This window comes from Balaenoptera ricei, chromosome 16 (assembly GCF_028023285.1).
Source record: "Balaenoptera ricei isolate mBalRic1 chromosome 16, mBalRic1.hap2, whole genome shotgun sequence".
NCBI lineage: Eukaryota > Metazoa > Chordata > Mammalia > Artiodactyla > Balaenopteridae > Balaenoptera > Balaenoptera ricei.
Window position 1 is genome coordinate 28,242,643 of NC_082654.1, and position 18,517 is coordinate 28,261,159.

Consider the following 18,517-nt stretch of genomic DNA (forward strand, 5'->3'; position numbering starts at 1 on the left):
TTGGCTTTGGCTAGACTGTCTCTAGAGTTTACTGTTCATTTAAGAAGGACTTTAACTGTCAAGAATGAATTCAGAGATGGGTAACCAGGATGGTGAAGGGCCTTCCACAAGCATAGGGACCACACCATGTGAGAAACTGAAATCCACCCAGGGCTCAGCCCGGTGTTAGGTGCTCAGTAAATCAGGTGGAATGAATGGAAGGGAGGGAGGGAGGGAGAAAAGAGGGGCTGTTGCGTGGAGATCTTTACCACCACTCTATGTGGCAAATGTTGTTATCTTATTTTAAAGATGAGGAAACAGATTCGGAGAGATTATGTAATCAGCCAGAGGTCCCAGAGCAAGCAAGGAGAGGAGATGGAGCCCAATCCAGACATCGGGATTCCAAGTCCCATCCTCTTCCTTCAACACCACACTGACTCAGTATAAAGGCAGTGCTGCTGACAATGACAACTGTCCATCTATGTCCTGTGTCCAGGCAGGGGCTGTGACCCGTCAAACAGAACTGCTAGAGGGGAGAGTTCCATGTGAGTGGCAGACAAAACCAGATGACCTTTAAGAATCTGACTCTGTCTTGTCACCACTCTTAGCCCAGCCACTGGCCTCCCTCCATAGGGGAGATAGCCCTGGAGACAGCCTCTCCAAATCTCAGCCATTTCCAGCTTCAAGTCCCATTTCCTGCCTGCTCGTCTAGCCACTTCCCTGGATTCCTACTGAACACTCAGCCACCTGGTTCAGCATTCAATTAAAAGCTTATTGTCGGGCTTCCCTGGTGGTGCAGCGGTTGAGAATCCGCCTGCCAATGCAGGGGACACGGGTTCGAGCCCTGGTCTGGGAAGATCCCACATGCCGCGGAGCAACTGGGCCCGTGAGCCACAACGACTGAGCCTGCGCGTCTGGAGCCTGTGCTCCGCAACAAGAGAGGCCACGATAGTGAGAGGCCCGCGCACCGCGATGAAGAGTGGCCCCCGCTCGCCGCAACTAGAGAAAGCCCTCGCACAGAAACGAAGACCCAACACAGCCAAAAATAAATAAATTAATTTAAAAAAAAAAAAAGAAAAGCTTATTGTCTGATTTGGGATAGCCCTGCCTCTCCACAGACTGTAAGTTCCGTGAGATCCACAACCTGGTTATTTGCTCCTCTTACACATCCTAACACAGGGGGAACTTGGGCCCACAAAGATCCCCAGAGAGGTCAGTGTTAAGTTTTCTCAGTATCCCACCTGTTTACACACTGAAGCAAAACCACAGACTCTCAGCTCTCTGAAATGGTTTATGGGAAATCAGCCCAAGCACAGAGAGATGGCCTGAATGATCATTTAGGGCCCTCGTATTTTCTAACCAACCAGGGGAGAAGAGGGATATATGGGAGACCTAGAACCCCAGAGAATTATATCCATACTGGCACTACACCCGTTTTGAATAAGTTAGCCCCCAGTTACCTGTAGAAAAGTGGGTCATGGGCACCCACTGCCAACGTGCTGCCAGCGTGGTGGTGGTGACCCCTATGTGAAGAAGTAGAAGGACGGTGAGCAGGGACAGATGGAGGAAGGGGAACAAACAGGTAGTGGGAGAGAGAGGACCGCCGCACAGAGGAAGGGGAGGGGTGAGCATTGGGTGGGTTTGGGTGAACTCCCCAGGGTGATCAACCTTCCTGGCTGAGAGCATACGCTGAGCCTTCCTGCTGGCCTGCAGGCAGACGCTGGGGCTCTGGGCGCGCTGGCCGCTGGCGGGGAAGGAGGGCTAGCCGAGGGTCTGTCTGAATGGGACCTGAGTCCTCCTTCAGCCCTGTCTGGGCTCTCAGGAGGGGCTGGGGCCTTCTGCCTGGGGCCGGGCTCCAGCTGGGGCCAGAACGAGTTAGAAACCTCTCTGGAGCCAGAAGGGAAGGGGCCTTTGTTAGCTCAAAGGACACAAGCAAGGCGAAAAATTACATACCAGGCCGCTCTAAGTATGCTTGTTTAGAGAAACTGCTTGCATTTATGAAGTCTTTGGTGCGGAAAGCAGGGTTGCAAATGACTGCATCAGAGCGACAGTAAAGGCCATTAATTTCCTGTTATGTTTTCCTGTGTTGGGGGCTTTATTAATTTAATTTTACACTGTCGAACAACAGCGAGAGCTGACACTGCCACATCGCCACGGCTGGGGTTTTCTTTTTGTGTGTGTAGCAAAGCTTTGCCTGACATGCAAATCAACACTATTACTGGAACCAATAAAGATGTGTGGAGGGAAGAGGGGAGGGATGAGGAGGGGGAGGGAGGGAAGGAGGGAGGGAGGAAGAGAGAAAAGAGGAGAGAAAGGGCAAAAGCCATCCCTGGGCAGTCTCTGCCTCCCTCCAGGCCTTGTGTCTCCTGGCTTCCCAGAGCATCCTCCACAATCAATTTCCAGCCATCCTTCCCCTTCCCTTGTACCCTCTCCTGCTTGACTCTCTGCCTTCAGATGACTCTACTTCTGTTTTCCTCCTCTGTCCCAGCTCCTGGAAGAACCTGAATAGGGACACGGAGTTCTCAGGAAAAGGTGGGAGGTAGGCTTCTCCCCACTGCCCGTCCCCAGCTCAGGCGTGTCATGGAAGCACCGGGGCAGGAGACTGGATGTTGCCACCTTGCCCTGGGCACAGAGAAGGCTTTGCTACATACTTCCCTTTCCAGTCATCTTTCTTCACACTCTCCTTTTGTCTGAAGTCAAGGATTCTGGCCCACTTACGTATTATTAGTGAACACACACATGAACCCATGTGCTTGTGCACATGCAGAAGAGTCTAGAAAGGCAGTTACTCCGCCTTGTTTATAAGTCCTTCTGAGAGCTCCCATATCCTAACCTGGTCAACTATTTATTTCCTCTGAATTCCCAGAAAAAATACTGTCTCTGATTGTTTTTCCTTAAGAGACTCCTTAAGTTTCTTCTTAAGGGCTGTCTTCAGTAGCTGTGGGGTACCTGATTGGTCTAGACCAAGGTGCCAGAGAAAGATGGATCCCCAGCATCAGAAAAAAGGCAGGTTCTTGGGAGACCACATTCTGGTCCCTTTTCCTACCTAGACCTCAAGACCACCTGCACTGCCCTTTTCCCAGAGCAGCTTCCACAGGCTGGTTGCCCCAGTGGTCCACACTGCAAAGGAGATGGAGATGGGGGTGGGGAGGGAAGAGGGAAGGGAAGCTCCCAGGGTCCCTTCTACCAAACACTCATCTGCATCCCTCCATCCCAGGCTTTGCAGATCTGTGTGAGCTAGTGACAGAGAGAGAAAGACAGAGAGACTGTGTGTGTGTGTGTGTGTGTGTGTGTGTCTGTGCATCTCTCCCTCTGCCACCGGCTTGCTCGCACTCCTGCCTGCACTTTCTGCTTCGGGAGCTGTCTGGCAGGCTCCAAGAGGCTGTTGGATGGGCTCCAGCTCTCCCCAGGAGAGCATAAACTTCATAAACTGCATTTACTTTAATGCAGGTTCCTGGGGCTGCTTTCCTCCTGCTTTTCTTCCCTCCCCTTGTCTGCTCTGTCTCGATCACATTTTATCCCTGCCCTTGTGTGCACCCGGACACCACACACACACACACACACACACACACACACACACACACATACACACACACCGTATAGCCAGTGCTCTTGAAAAAGATGAAGCCTGGGCAGGAGGAGGACGGGTGGGCAAGGTGTAAAAGCTCCGTCTGAAGGAGGAAGCCTCAGCCCAGCCCTGGAAAGACCCCTGTGAGATGGCCACACGCTTGCCTCCAGCGGAGATGAGCACAAAGGGTGCTTTGAGGCAGGCCGGCGGGCACCTCAGGGAGGGAGGGATGCTGACATTTCGCTCGGATGGCCAAATGAAGAGCCACCTGGAGGCTGGGATACGGGCTCCAAGGCAGGGAGGGAGAGAAGGCGAGGCCTCCATGCAGGTTGAGGTCTGTGAGGCCTCCCTTGTCTGGTGCTGTCAAGGTCAGCAGGTTTGAGTTCACCGAAGGGTCAGGATGGTTTGAATTACTGGCTGTGCTGCAACTACTCGGCTCTGAGGCTCGTGATCCGTCTCCCAGCCCTCCCCCAACCCTCCTGGCCTTTCCACCCCCACGGGGGAGAATGGGGAGGGTCCCGGAGAGCCCTACTGGCCACCGGGGCCCTGAGGAAGGCAAGCAAGGGAGGGGCCCTTCCCTGGGCTCTGGAGCCCCTCTTGTGCAGCCAGCAATGGTCGGGAGGCTGCTGGGACCCATTCCTCTGGCAGGCGGCACTCCTGGGTCTCCCCAGCTTACCTTCTCCCCAACCCTTTTTCTGAGGGGTCCTCCAGGCCCCTGCCCGGATTTCTCTCCTGGTGCCCTTGCCTGTGGGAGAAGGAGGACGATACCTATCTGCAGGGCTGGAAGGTAGTTGCCAAGTGGAAGACAAGGGGTTGAAGATGTATTCTGACACGGTGGGTGTGCATACACGTGCACAGGAGCGCACAGATGTGGGGGTGGGGAGGACCCAAGGCCTCTGCTGAGAAAGTTATTGCTATTCCCACCCCGATTTCCAGTGGTGGAGGGTCACACACAGCCCCTCCACTGCAAGTCTGTACCTCCTCTCCTGGGGAGCGGGGTCAACCCATCCATTCTGCCTTTTTGGCACTTTTCGAAAAAAATATACTCTTTTGTGCTAAATCTCAACATCCTTCCTCAGACAACCAAGTATAACTCTTTATCCACAACAGCATGAACTGGCTGGGAAACTAAGGCGGTTAATGACTTGGCTGCAGTCTCTGATATAAACGCAGGGATTTAGGTACAAATTCACACACCTATGTCAGCTACACACAGCCATGGCTAAACCCTGCTATCTCTCTACAGAAAAAAGTAAGTCCGAGTGTGCACAGGGCGCAAGGTAAAGGTCTCAATAAAACCTTTAAACCTCACTCTGTATAATGACGTGGTTGGTGTCCAACAGGCTCGTAGCCAACATCACCCTGAGAGTCAGGCTCAAGTATGCGATCCAACTAAGATAGAAAAATTCCCCCCTCAGCTATGAACGGTCTAATTTCCCACGTTACTAGGAAGATATACTCATAACAATGAATGTGTGTTCAGCAGTGGATTTTGGGTGTGTGTGTGTCTTAGCAAATGCTGACCTTTGAACCTTAGTTCACTCTTGGGCTGGAGCGGACAGTAGCCAGGGTTTGAATATTTGTCGGAAAATGAACATAGGTTGAGCTTTGTTAATACAGTTAAAGTTGGGTGCTTGTCTAGACAGATGACTACCTCCATGCAGATTTTGTTTCTGGACATTCATAGAACCTGCCTCCTTAGGTTCAGAGTCTGTGACCTGTGCTTGGTAGTACGTAGTGTGTGTGAAATCATATAATTCTAGCAATAACCCACAGAGGTACTTTCCTTACAGAAACTCAAACTCTGCTTGGCTTCCCTCTGCCAATATACTGTCTTCATGCAGTGCCTGGCTGGGGCTTGGAGGAGAGTAAAAGCAGAAAAGACTCTGCGACAACCTGCCCACGATGTAAGCTCACTCCAGAGGTCTGAGAGCACAGCACCCCGGGCCCACGCTCCTGGATGGGTCTTCTCTAAGAAAGGAGTTGGATGGCTGGGAGTATGTGTGTAGGGACTGAGTGGCAAACAGACATAACTGTGCCCGAGTGCTGCGTTTAGGTTAAGGAATCAGTGCAACCTCCTTTTGTTTACCCAACATAGCGCAACCTCACCTTGCCTTCTGGGCCCTCCTCTGCACCCCTCCCAGCTCCTTCAGGCTGCATCCTGTCCCACTAAAATGATGTGGACTCAGCGAAACTTCCCTAAGCTCTTCCCATGCAGGGAGCGCTCAGATCCCTCTCTGCTTCTGCCAGCCCCCGGCTCCTGGACCAAAAGGCCACAGAGAACAGGCGCTGTGGGCCCCAGAGAGTCAGGCTCTGGCTCTTGCCTCTGCCTCTAAATGTCCACGCATGCAAACCTGCCAAGGAGCGCTCCCCTGCAGACCCCCCCCCAGCAGCCTCCTCCAGGACCGAAGGCCTGGGCCTCGAGCACCCAGAGTCCCAGGGCCTGGCAGCTGGCCAGCGGCGGCCTCTCCTCTTTCCCAGGGTCCTCCCTGCCTGCCTTTTCTGACACCAGCACTCCTCCCGCAGCCCCTCCAGAAGGAGAGCAGAGAAGAGAGCCCGGTGACCAGGGCATGCCTGGTTTACATTAATGAGATACACCGAGTGTAATCCAGCCATGGAGGCAGCCTACAAAAGGAGGTGATCGCGGGCGGCCAGGAGCAGAGCTGCTCAGGTAATTGGTTTATCTATCTGGAAGCAGGGGGAGCAATCTCAGCACAGACAGACTAGCAGTAAAGTCTCTTCCTTAAGGCTATTTCCTTTGTCTTTTCAATTGCTTGCACATCCATGTGAGAGAGGGAGAGAGTGTTAAAGAGAGAGGGAGAGGGAGAAATGTTAATTTGTGAATTAATGGCTTTTCTCAGCGGAATTGTAAATTCAAATGTCACCTCACACGGTGACACCACGGCTGGTCTGCTGAAGAAGCAATGATAAGATCCCCCACCTCCCTCGGTGCCCCTCCCTCCCCAAAGATAGCTGCGGAGTGGAACATGCTACTTTTAATTTGCAATAACAACACAACAGAGGTATGCAGTAATGACTGCCTTCTTCTCCCCTCCTCCTGGCTTCCTTCCCCCCAGTCCAGTTGGCTCCCCACTTCCTCCCTCCCACCCCTCTGCTATTCTGAAGCAACACCTCACCTCACCCTGGCTGCCCCCCACCCCACCCCAACCAGGGCCTGATCACATGGGGGGGTGCCTTTGGAACTGATGCTGCAACCCTCTCTTCTCCTTCAATAATCAGGGAATTAATGACCCTGAAGTTAAAGTGAGGCTGATACCGAGGCCCTGCCCAGCGTTGGGAAAAAGCCTTCATTGTTTTCAAGCAGGAGGCGGGCAGCAGTGAGGGAGATTCATGGATGGAGATTGAATATGCAATTTTCTTTCACCTTGCCAAGAGCTGCCCCTGGGCTGTGCCTGGCCTAAATTTTTCCTTTTACCATCTCTGCCTTATCCGGCCCTCCCACCTCCCTTCCATTCTTTCCAGAAAATTACCTTCAAAATTGATTTCCACTTTTACAAACAAATATAATGGGAACACAGGAAAAAACTTGGGCCGTGATGAATTAGGGCTGTCAGGTGTTTCCAGGTCTCCTTTGCTTTTGTTTTACTACCCGATCTGCTCTTTGTTTTTCCAATGGCTGGAAAAAGTGTCCCCCATCCACTGAGGGCCTGACCCTCCAGGCCACAGGGCCTCAGCCCCCAAATCCAGCAGTAGCCCAAGGCGGAAGTGAGCCAGGCCCTGAGACTCTGTTAGCCTCTTGGTTTCCCAGTGGAATCCTGGGCCACCTCCTTCTATTCTGCTCTCTGGCCCTTAGGAACCCACTCTCTGAAGACTCTCTAACGGCCACCCCCGGCTCTTTCCCCTGGTCCCCGCACCATGTTCCCTCTGGCCCCCATACCTCTTAAAGTCCAGACCAGATGCAAACCTCCACCTCCTCTAATGTGGGCAGGATCAGTGTATACCTCGACTAGAGCAAATAAGAGACAGACACTGAGAGATTGCGAAAGACAGGCAGGTTGAAGACCGGGGTGGGGGGTGGGGGGTGGAAACCCTGAGGTTGGGAGACCAGGTTCCTCTGTAAGGGTTCCCAGTCTCAGTCTCCCTTGCCTTGGGGGCCAGTGCACCCCTGGAGGCAGGATCAGGACAGCCCATCCTTTTGCCAACAGAACGCAGGGTGATGCCTACAGGGCCCTTTGGGCAAAATTCCATACGCGAACCTATGCCTCAAGACCACGCAGCCTTAGCACACCCAGGCCTGGCTTAGAGCTCTCCCAGCTCCCTGGCGCTGCTGACAGGGACATGGACATGCACCTGCTCACATCTGATCATCTCTTCGAGTGCATACACTACCCAGAAAACTGCATGCCTGCCCAATGCAGTTCTGCATCCCCTTTCACCCAATGATCTCAGAAAGGTAGAGAACACACAATACCCACATTTGCATAACCCATGTAAAAAAGCACATGTGTCCACAAAACAAACACACATTTCCCAAGGTAAATAAATAAATTTGTATGTGGGAGCAGAAATACACAGCAATGGATAGAGGGAGGGATACCTCCATGTTGGAGAAGAAGGGGTCCCGTATTTATTTACCCACATCTAAAATGCCTGTGGTGGCTAATAGGAGATGACATGCGGCCCAAGTGGATAACCGCAGAGCAGAGGAGCAAGCAGAGATGGACAGAAGTCCTCCCAGTCACACAGGGGAGGCTCATATCTTTCCCCCACTGCCCTGGTCCCATCTAGGTCGGTTTATCCCAGCATCAGCTTCCCTAGGCTGCCCTACTTAAAAGGAGCTGCACCAAGATGAGAGAGCCTGTACCCAAAAAAGTTTCTTTCTGACACAACTTCATTTCCCCTTGAAACATAAACCTGCCAATTATGCCTTCCTCCCCAGACACACAGCGGGCCATCTTCCGAGATGGAGTCGGCTCAACTCCACATCCATGATCTCGCGTTGTGCTCCCCACGTCCCTGTGAAGTAAGTACCGTCACCATCTCCATTTCACAGAGGAGAACACTGAGCTGATGAAGGTTACATGACTTGCCCAAGGCACTAGGACTCCAACCCGGCTGCACCTCCCTCCAGACCCCTTCCCACTGAGCCACACTGCCCATCCCTGCTGTGCTCCCCGGACTGCCTGCTGGCCTCCACCCCGAATCCTTCTTCTGCGTGGGGGTCTTTGCCGCCTTCTCTTGCCTGAAGCCCAGGCTCCCAGACAGAGCAGATGCTGCTCCTTCCCACAGCCTAATCCCCTCGTTTGCTCCAAGTCAAACCTGAGCAACACACTGGGGGACTTTTGGGGGGAAACCAACTAAGGAAATAGACCACTTCTTGAAGTTACGGCTTCATCCAAAGCAGAAGGGAGCTATTAAAGGTAGTGACAGGTCTCGGCTGTTTGCAGCCATGCAGCCCGCCCTGTCTGCAAACGCACAACTGCACCGGGCTGGCACCACTAGACTGCACAATTCATTGTGCACCTAATTAATGGAAGGCAGAATCACGGCCCCCCGCAATCCCACATATCAAAGGATGATACCAACACACCTCCCCTCACACAGATCAAAAGACTCATACATATGACTTCGTTCAGATTTTTGGACAAGTTATGTAATTGCTCTGGCCTTCAACAACACTGATGGACGGCAATGCTTTAGGCCACAGCCAAAAGCAACTGGGTGAAGGTAAAGGACTTAGGTCTTTCAGCCTAAAAAAATACCAGAGTCCCTATCCTGCAGCCACATAAGCCAAGGCATGCAACATTCGGGGAAGCAGTGTTCCTTCAAAGGACCCTAATATACCCACACATAATTGTAGCCAAGAAGAGGGAAAGATTTTAGCAGGGTACTGAACGGGGATCTACCTTCTCAGACGGATGGACAGCCTGTCTGCCAGGTGCTTTGTGACATAACTTCCTCATCTATCCCTGGTCTGTCTACCTGTCTCATTCTGGGACCTCCTGGACTCTTGGGGGGAGGGGAGGTCAAAGCTTCTTGACTAGCATATTTCTTAAAGGCAAGTCTGGGGATTTTTCCATTCTTCCAAAGGCCAAAGCATGAGAGGGCGTCTCAAGCAGGCTCACAGTCACTGTCAGTTTCCTTTTTCCCCAGAGTCACAGCTGATCGGCCCTTCACTAATGTCCCCACAGATCTGATTGCTGCAGATACTAATAACGCTGTCCATATTCTGAGTACCAATGCCAGTAATGCTCTGGGTATTATCACTGTGAACACCAATAACTACTGCTGAGATTGTCTCCAATAATGCCAGCACACGCTGCAGTGATTGTCCTCGCTAATGCCCACCACCGTTACATTGTTAGTGCTGAAGAATAGGCCGAACTGTACCCACAGGCAGGAGCGGGAGTGGCTTCCTTGAGGACAGAGAGGCTCACAGCTCACCCCTGGGCTATGACACTTCTAGGGAGATGCCCCAGTGGGTGGGGCCGAAATCGAGCCAGCCTGGCAGGGGTACAGGGTCCACCTGGAAAGAGACCTGCCCCTCCACTCCCTCGAGGTCTAGTCCCTTGACATGTATCCCCATTCCCATCCCAGCGTCCCTCATTGCCCAAGTCAGCTCTCTCTTTTGCCTGTGGTGCTGGCCCAGTAGCTGAAGGATACACCTGGGTGTCTGTGCAGCCCATGCCCGAGGCTGCCTCCTGCGACCGGCCTGCCAGCTGCTCTGCTACCTTGGCCTGACTGCAGAGTTGGGCTACATCATCTTGACACATAATTATCTCCCCTATTCTTAATCATCTGAGCTGCTCCCTAATGCAAACTGGGCCTGGCTGCTTGGAGGCACCCAGAGTGGGGGAAGGGGGGAATGGGCTGTGAAAGGTCTGCCTTTGCTCTAGCCTTTCCTTTCCCCTCCCTTTCCACCTGGGTCCGATGGATCAAGTGTGTGTGTGGTGGTGTGTGTATTTGGGGTAGGGGGGTGGTCAGGGAATACTGGCCTCCCTAATAGGCTCTGGCCTCCACCAGGGGAAGGACAGCTCCATCTGGCCTGGGGTTGGTCAGGAGGGGTGAGTCAAGGCAAAAGAACCCCCTCCCAAAAAAAAGAAGCAGGGTCTCTGATCCTTCTTTCCAACTGGCTAGGCCTGTGGGTAAGTATTTAAGCAGCAAGAGTAAACTTAGAGGCTGCCATTATCCCTCACCCAGAATTCAACTGCTTCCTGAGATGTCTCCCCACTGCCATCACCACCACCCTCCTGGAGGAGGGTCTTCCCCAGCCCAGCCCTGCTCTTGTCCCTTCCTGCCCAGACACTTGCAGTGGCTTCTCATGTCTGCAGGAAAAAAGTCCAAACTCCTTATAGGGTCCCGTCTTGGCCTGCTCTCCTGTGACCCTAACCCCTCCACTCAGCCTTACTGCCATGACTTCCCCTCAGGCCCTTTCATCCCAGCCAAAGCACCCCTGTGTTTTCAGCACAGTGTCTTCTGGTCACAAGGTTCAGTCTGTCCGAAAGAATTTCAACTACCACTGTCTTTGAACCGTGCCCCTTTCCATCCCTCAGGCCCCTCCTCAAAGAGCAGCCCTTCCTGGAGGTTCACTCCCTCCCCACTTTGAGTTCCCATGGCCTGCAGTCCAGGCCTCCTTCACAACACACATATCTAGATCTCTGATGGGCCTTTCTGCTCTCTGGGCTCACGTGTTTTACACGCCCCACTAGACTGTAAGCTCCTTAAGGACAAGAATCATATCTTGTTCTGCTGTGGGATCCTATAGCACCAAGCCTTTCTTGCGATGGATGCCCAGGAAAGGTTGACTGAATTGAATTGACTTGAAACAATGAATGTGATCAATTGCTCAGAGAGGAGAGCACTCTGTTCTGGGCCAGCCGGGCCCGACCTGCAGTGGCCGCAGTCCCAGGCCAGTGTCTCTCTAACCCCAGCTCCTTTCGTGGCCTGTAGGAGCCCAGGAAGCAGGGGACACGCTTGGCCCCAACCGCAGACCAATAGGGGAGAGGACAAAGGGGGTCCTGTGGCCTCTCCCGGCCCCCTGGTCATCTCACAGGTGCTGGTGGTTAAAGGAGAAATCCTCAGGTTCTGAGGCAGAATCTTCCAGATCACTCAGAGTGCCAGGGAGCGTGGCAAAGGCCTGAATGTGGGAAACCCCCAGAGAGAACTGAGACTTAGGCCCTTCATGCAGCCATCCCCCTGCCCATCAGTGGCTGCCGCCAAAACAACCACAATGAAATTTAGTGAGTGGCAAAGGCCGTGGCAGCCAAATGGGTTTGGATGTTTTGGAAGAAGGAGAAATAGAGCCAGACAAGCTGTTTTCCTGTGAAACGAGGCCATTAGGGCTTCTGGAAGGAGGCCAGCCCCAGGTCATCACTGTCTTGCCAGGCCCAGGCCTCTCCTACATGCTGTCCTTTCTGCTGGAGGCCGGGGCTCTCACACTCTCTTTTCCCTCAGCCTGGGTCTAGGGAATCTCAGCTTTGTCTCTTTTCTCTGTTCCTTACCCTCTAGAGCTGCCCCAATCAAGGGTTTGTCTGCGCTTGGGATGACCACATGATTTACTGTCCAAACAGGACATTTTTGAGAGAAAAAGGAGATGCTGACTGGCCAAGACGCAGAGACAAAGGCATAAATTGGGACTGTCTGGACTAATGGGATATATGGTCACCCATCTATGTTCATATTTAGAGGGTTCTGTCTATTTCATGGGAGATACCCTTAAAATCATATGCCCTTCCTAGACCAGGAAGTTACTGCCTCCCCAGCAGGGACCATAAGATCAGGGCAGGGAGCAGGCTCAACACTGGTGTCTCCCTTTGTCTGGGCCTGCCAGCCCTGCGGCCTGGCCTCATGCATCAAAAGAGAACCAGATGGTCACCAAGGGACCCTTAATGTCACAATATTTGAAAAACACCTTCTTCCAAGTTCATCTCCACCACTCTCTCCTCTGATTTCCTTTCCCTGCTCCTCCTCTTCATCTCCTCACCCTTTAACTCCCTGCCTAATAGCTAGCTGCACCTGAGGAATTACAGAGAATGAGGGGAAGGGCCAGAGAGGAGCGTGGGGGGGTGTCTCCTCCCATAGAGAAGAGCAGAGAGGGCCCATGCCCAGCTCCCCAAGTGGTCTGAATGGGCGCAGGGTCCACGTGTTACAGAGAAGGGACACCAGGGTCAGCTGCGCATGACATCACTCCCCCATCTCCTGATGGGTTGAGATCAGAGGAGGACAAGTCAGGTTGGCTTTTCATCCCCAGGTCAGAGACCAGCTGTCCCCAACCTCCAAAACCTTCCCATGGTCCATGGCTCATGCTTTCCCTCCTGGCATCCCACCGGGATGTTCGGGATGAATCCCAGCGGAAGGTGAGGCAGTCGGGGCTGCTGAGCAGATGGTGAAGCTGATGGCCCCACCAGCAGCCTGCCTCCCTCTCTCCAGGAGCCAGCAGGGTAGTGGGGGGACCCGGGCTTTGCTACTAAAACTGATCTCACAGCAGAGCAGCTGCGAGGCTAGGCCGAAACCGGAGCTCTGAGTCCAAGGACAAAGCATGCACAGGGGAAGCCAAGCCTCTTCCCTCCTCCCTACCTTCATCACGTTTCCTCTTCTCGCCATTGGAGCGAGGGATCCCCAGGATCCCATTGATGGAGTAGGATCCCACTGGATCATTGGAGGTGCTGGAAACAGGAGGGGAGGCCGTACTGGGAACTGGACGAGAGTAAGGAGGAAATGCCGTCAGGATAGCAGTTGTGATCGCAGGCCAAAGCCCCAAGGCTGGGGGCAGAGAGAAGCAGAGGAAATGAGGAGGGATGGGGAGCCCATAGTCCCCTCCTTCCTCTGAGGTTTAAGGGGAAACGCATTGCTACATACAATTTAGGCTATTCACTGCTGTCCACCCTGGGTTGAGTGGGGACCAGTCAACCCCAGGCCTTCTCTGCAGACCTAGAGATTTCACTCACTATAGACTGAACCCACTCCCTGAGAACGTGGGTTCAGCAAACAGCAAAAGCTGACTCAACCTAGAAAGCGACTCAGCGGTCGTGCAGAGAGCACAGCTCCTAGGATGCCTCCTTGCACAGCTCATCCTATCTGATCCCCGGCCGACAAATCCTTCTAAACAAACCCCAGCCCATTGTTTCTAGTCTCCTGGGCGGAGTCTTTCTCAGTCCTGATTTAGAGTGTGGCTTTCTAAGGTCTATCTGAGTCTCTTAGAGACACAAGAATGGTCCTGATATTCCCCGGGAGTGTGAAGCTCCTCTCCCCCAGTTGCTTCTGGTCTTGAAATCACTTGAGAAGTTCCTAATTTCCCCTTCAGGGCACAGAGCAGTGAACACATTCACTCCGCGGTGATCAGCTCAGATACAGCCTGGCCCAACCCTCCCTCCCAGCACATGCTGTAACACAGGCCTAGTAAACAGCACTCCTGCCAACTCCAGGGGGGCTGGGACCAGCGCTTTCTACTTCCTGCTGGTCAAGAGAGAGGGGACAGCTGCCAAGAGGGGCAGCAGGAGAAGTTTAACCACATCCGAGCCCCTAAAGCCCAAGATCTCATCTATGGCTTCAGCAGCACCAAGCACCCTTGGGCCAAAGGGAAGATAGTGTGTGTGGGGGGGTGGGGGCTGTTAGCAGGTGTTCTGGTGGACCTGGGTCAGGTCTCTGTGAGGCTGTGAGCGAGGGTCAATAAACGAGGAGGTTGGAGAGGGGCAGACAGTTACTGAGCGGATGAGAGAGACAAACAGATCAAGAGAGACAGGTCAAGAGGAGAGAAGCCATGAGGAGGGAGGGAGAGAGACAGAGGAAGAGGTCCAGGGCCATATGGACAGAGAGGAGAGGAAGGAAGAGGAGAGAAGAAGGCAGAGGAGGGGAGAAGAGAGGAGGAGAATCTTAAAAATTAAAAAAACAAAAAATGGAATAAGCAAGTAGATACGACAGAGGGACAGGGAACAAAAGATGGAGAAGAAGGAGGATGGGAAAGAGAAGGAAAGTTAGAGGGAACAGAGGGCGAGAGATAGACACACAGACTGATAAAGGCAAGGCAGCTCTGAGGAGATGCTCACAGGAGGCAGAGAGCAGTCCTCGTGAGCTAGTCTCCCAGGAAGATCCCGAGCCTCTAGGAGCCCAGGGAGAGCACGGGCCTTGGACCTCAGACAGGTGGGCATTTCCCACGGGCAGAGCTGCTTTTCCCAGCTCTCAGGGGGCTCAGCTTCCCCCCTTCCCTGAGCCCTCTTACCGATGGTGTGGCCAGGGGCAGTCACTCCGGTCCCGGCTCCATCCGGCGTTGGGTGGAAAGGCTGCTGAACTTTGGTCCGGATGATCCTGTAACAGCATCACAACAGCATCACACATCACACGCCCTCTCCTGCCCTGGTCACCTGCAGCCCAGTCCTGCAGAGGTGCTCCCCCGAGCTCCTCAGCTCCCTCCTCACCCATCTGCTCCCTGCACCCTTGCCCTCTCTGACTGCTGCAAGGCAGGAGCTTGCCCTCCTGTTGGCTCTGCGATCCAGCCTAGCACAGCCCTGGGCAGAGACAGTCTGCATTCTGTCCTGCTGTGTGCTTTGTGAGTTGCAGCTTGATGTTTGGTAGCAAGGATCGGGCAGCAGAGCGAGTGGAGCACAGCATCCTTCCCGTTTCTGGGAGTGGGGGCTGCCCTGGTGACTTGCTGTCCATCCCTCCCTCCTCAACCACACACATCTCCCGAGAGGAGTCTGGAGATCATTTTGGAGCTGGCTTTCCTATTGGGACTGTATCACAGTCCTCCAGAGTCAAGGGAGGGGGTGAGATTTCCCCATTTCCTGAGCTAAAGAGAAGTAGCCAGGGAAAGGGCTGGGTCCCAGGTAATCTTTTCATCTCCAGGATTCCAACACAGTACCTGGTCCCTCTGCCAGGTGTCAGGCCCTGAGCAGCTCCTTGAGCCCACTTAGGGCTCTCAAACCTATCTAAGCCCTGTCCCTGCCCAGCTCGTTGGCCCGCTGGCCTCCTTCTCAGAGGCCTTACTTGGATCACACCTTCTTTACCAGACTAGGTGAAAAGCCTAGTACCTTCCCTATGCGCTCCACTGGGGTGGAGGGAGGGGAATCCAGATCAAACATCCCAGGGCTGGGGATTGTTAGTGATCCAAGGACGCAGGGCTCAGCGACACAGAAGACCAACCCTAGGGCCAGGACCAAGGGACACTCTCCTCCACCCACTGGTCAGTCAGGTGCCCTTGGAAGCCACTTTTCTGAAGGCGCTGCTCTCCCTGCAAAGAGGAGTGTGAGACAATTTCATCTCAACCAGCCAGGTGAGTCACAAGCCGTGCGTGGACTGAACACTTACTTGCAGGCAACCGAGACAAGGCCCCTGCCTCCCAGGGCCGGGAATGAAGTTGGGCAGGGAGGACACACACCCCGGGGCCTCCCAGGACCGGGAATGAAGTTGGGCAGGGAGGACACACACCCCGAGAAAGCTAAGTAACCCCGAGGGGGCCAGGAAGTAAGTGCCAGGAGGATGCGGGGGAGAAGTCATCCCCCTTGCAGGTGTGCGAAATGGGAAAGAAGTCACTGAGAAGGTGGAACTTGATGTAGATCCTCAAAGCAGAGTAAGGCTGAATATATATACACACACATGTATAGGAGCCAGAGGCACAGAGGATAGTGGAAAAGTCACTGAGCTTCGTGGCTGAGGCCCCGAGTCTTCCATTAAGTGGCCACATAGCCTTGGCCTCATCGTTCTCCTTTTCTGGGCCTCAGTTTCTTCAGCTATAAAGTAAAGAGGTTAGACTACAGAATCTCTAAGGTCTCTTTCCCCAGTAAAAAAAAACCAATATGATTCTAAGATGAACAAAGAAGTGGAGAGGAGGGCATTAGAAGCAGATGCTAGAGGAGGGTAGAAGCAAAGCACAGGAGCCGAGTGGTCACGCTGGGTTAGGGGCTAATGCCTAGGCCAGGAACGGTGTTAAGGGAGTAAGAGGAAATAAGGCTGAAAACTTGGAAGCAATGATGATACTAGCGATTTTCCACTTATCAAGCATCTATTATATGCCAACATTATATGCAATTTATATTACTGTATATATACTACTGTTAATTCTCACAACAACCTCCAAAGCAATACTATTATCCTTGTTTTGCAGACTGAAAACCAAAGCTGACAGAGGTTAGAGAGCTTACTCAAGATCACATTGCCAGCTAGGGCAGAGTTGGAATTCAGTATTTAAAATGTGTGCTTTTTGTTACTTTGTCAGACTTCCCCCAGTATATAGGAACCAGGTTTACAGAGTCTCAAGCCATGAGTGATTTTTAAACTAAAGGAGACATGTACAAACCGATGCAGGTAAAGCAATAGACAGGCACAAGGCCATAAGTAGCTGGCCTCAGAAAAGAGAAGGAAGGAAAAAAAAAGGGAATTCCCTGACAGTCCAGTGGTTAGGACTCCATGCTTTCACTGCCAAGGGCCCAGGTTTGATCCCTGCTCGGGGAACTAACGTCCAACAAGCCTCGTGTCGCGGCCAAAAGAAAAAAAAAAAAAGAGAGAAGGAAGAATTTGTAAGATGGATTTGACAACTAAATGGAGTCAACCATGGCTCTAAAACCCCAGTTCTGTGTAACTGGAAGGCTGGTGGTTTGTCCCACTGTCAGGAAGAGGGAGGCAGGGAGGTGACTGGTTGGTCCTTGACATGAGCATATGAGGAGGTAGGTGAGTGTCCAGGTGGATGGCCGTGCACCAGCCAGCAGAGCAGATGTGGATTTAGGAGACTGTCAAGGAAGGAAGTGTTGGTTGGGATGAGAGGACTGAAGAGTAGACCCTGGAGGACATCTACTATCAGAGGCTGAGGAAAAGAACCTGACCTTACACAGGGGTCAGAGTTGGTCACACAGGAAATGGCAGAACCAGGATCAGGCAGTTTTAGCTAAGTCAACAGAGAAGAACATTTCCAGAAGGAGAACGTAATCCACAGCATCCATGGTGACATAAAAGATTGAAGGGAATTGGGAATAAGAAGAGGCACAGATTTGGGAATTTTGGTGACCACTAGTGACCTTGGGAGAGCGGCCTCAACAAAGCAACTGAGGCAGGAGCCAGATGAAAAGAGGTTAGGGAGTGGACAGCAGGAGAGGGGGGCAGTGAACGTAGACTATTGCTTCAGAAGTGTGTAGAAAAGGAGAGAAAAGTGTGGAAGCTGAGGATGGAAGTGGCAGCTAAGCGGAGGGAAGGCTGTTTAGGGGAGGAAGGATCTGGATAATTCTGTAGGCTGAGGAGAAAGAACTGGTGAAGAGGGAGAGGCTGGAGTTGCCTGAGAGAACGTGGATGATTGCCAGACAAGGCAGAACAAGGGGAGAACGGAATGGCGGCCACGGGGACGAGGCAGCAAGAGATGGCACGTGGTGAGGTGGCCCAAAGCTTCTGGGTCTGGAGCATGACCACAATGGGAAAGACCCGACAGTCGCTAGGGGCAGTGTAGACTGGTCTACACGAAAAGTCTAGGAGGCTGAGCAGCTCAGAGCAGCTGCTCCTAATTCATTGCAGCAAAAGGCTTCTGGGATCTCAGTGGGCCTGTGGGTGGCTCTGACTTGAGGGCTGGTGGACTCTGGGCTCCGGAATGAGGGAACCCCAAGACTGAGGCTGCGTGAGATAGACAACTGGATGGCCTTGTGGAGCTACTGTCTTTGTTACCCAGAGCCTCTGACCCCTGGGGCGCTGGTGCAGTTTTAGCTGAGGCAGCAAGTGATGGAAAATCACTACTCCCTGACAGCGGCTTGGTGGTGCATGGGAGAGGAGCTGGGCAGGGCGCCTGCTGTGAGTTACTAATGCTCTTGGTGTCCATCCACGCCCCCCAGGAGGTGGACACTCACCAGTCCCCAAAGCTGATTTCAGGGAATTTAAGAACCGGGATTGTGGAAACCTTATGGTCATCCATTGCCCTTCTGCATCCCATACACAAACCCAATGACTAATAGGAATATCACTAAGGGTTAAAAGGATAAAGAGGTTGCTTTGTGTGACTGCCTGATCCTATTGCCCCCTGTTCCTCCTCCTCTTTCT

The 18,517-nt window shown here is 52.9% G+C and overlaps 1 protein-coding gene across 8 annotated transcripts in view; it reads right to left on the minus strand.

The window, feature by feature from the left end:
- The window catches only part of PAX2 (paired box 2), a 90,489-nt gene that overhangs the window by 33,735 nt on the left and 38,237 nt on the right, over positions 1 to 18,517 (minus strand). For 5 of the 8 annotated variants that reach the window (XM_059900643.1, XM_059900641.1, XM_059900639.1 and 2 more), the window contains 3 exons: positions 14,727 to 14,812; positions 13,085 to 13,204; positions 7,446 to 7,514 (listed from right to left, as the gene is read on the minus strand). In XM_059900643.1, the coding sequence (XP_059756626.1) occupies positions 7,446 to 7,514; positions 13,085 to 13,204; positions 14,727 to 14,812 (275 nt within the window). The remainder of the gene's footprint in view (positions 1 to 7,445; positions 7,515 to 13,084; positions 13,205 to 14,726; positions 14,813 to 18,517) is intronic. The other 3 variants (XM_059900644.1, XM_059900642.1, XM_059900640.1) reach the window with 1 other exon arrangement.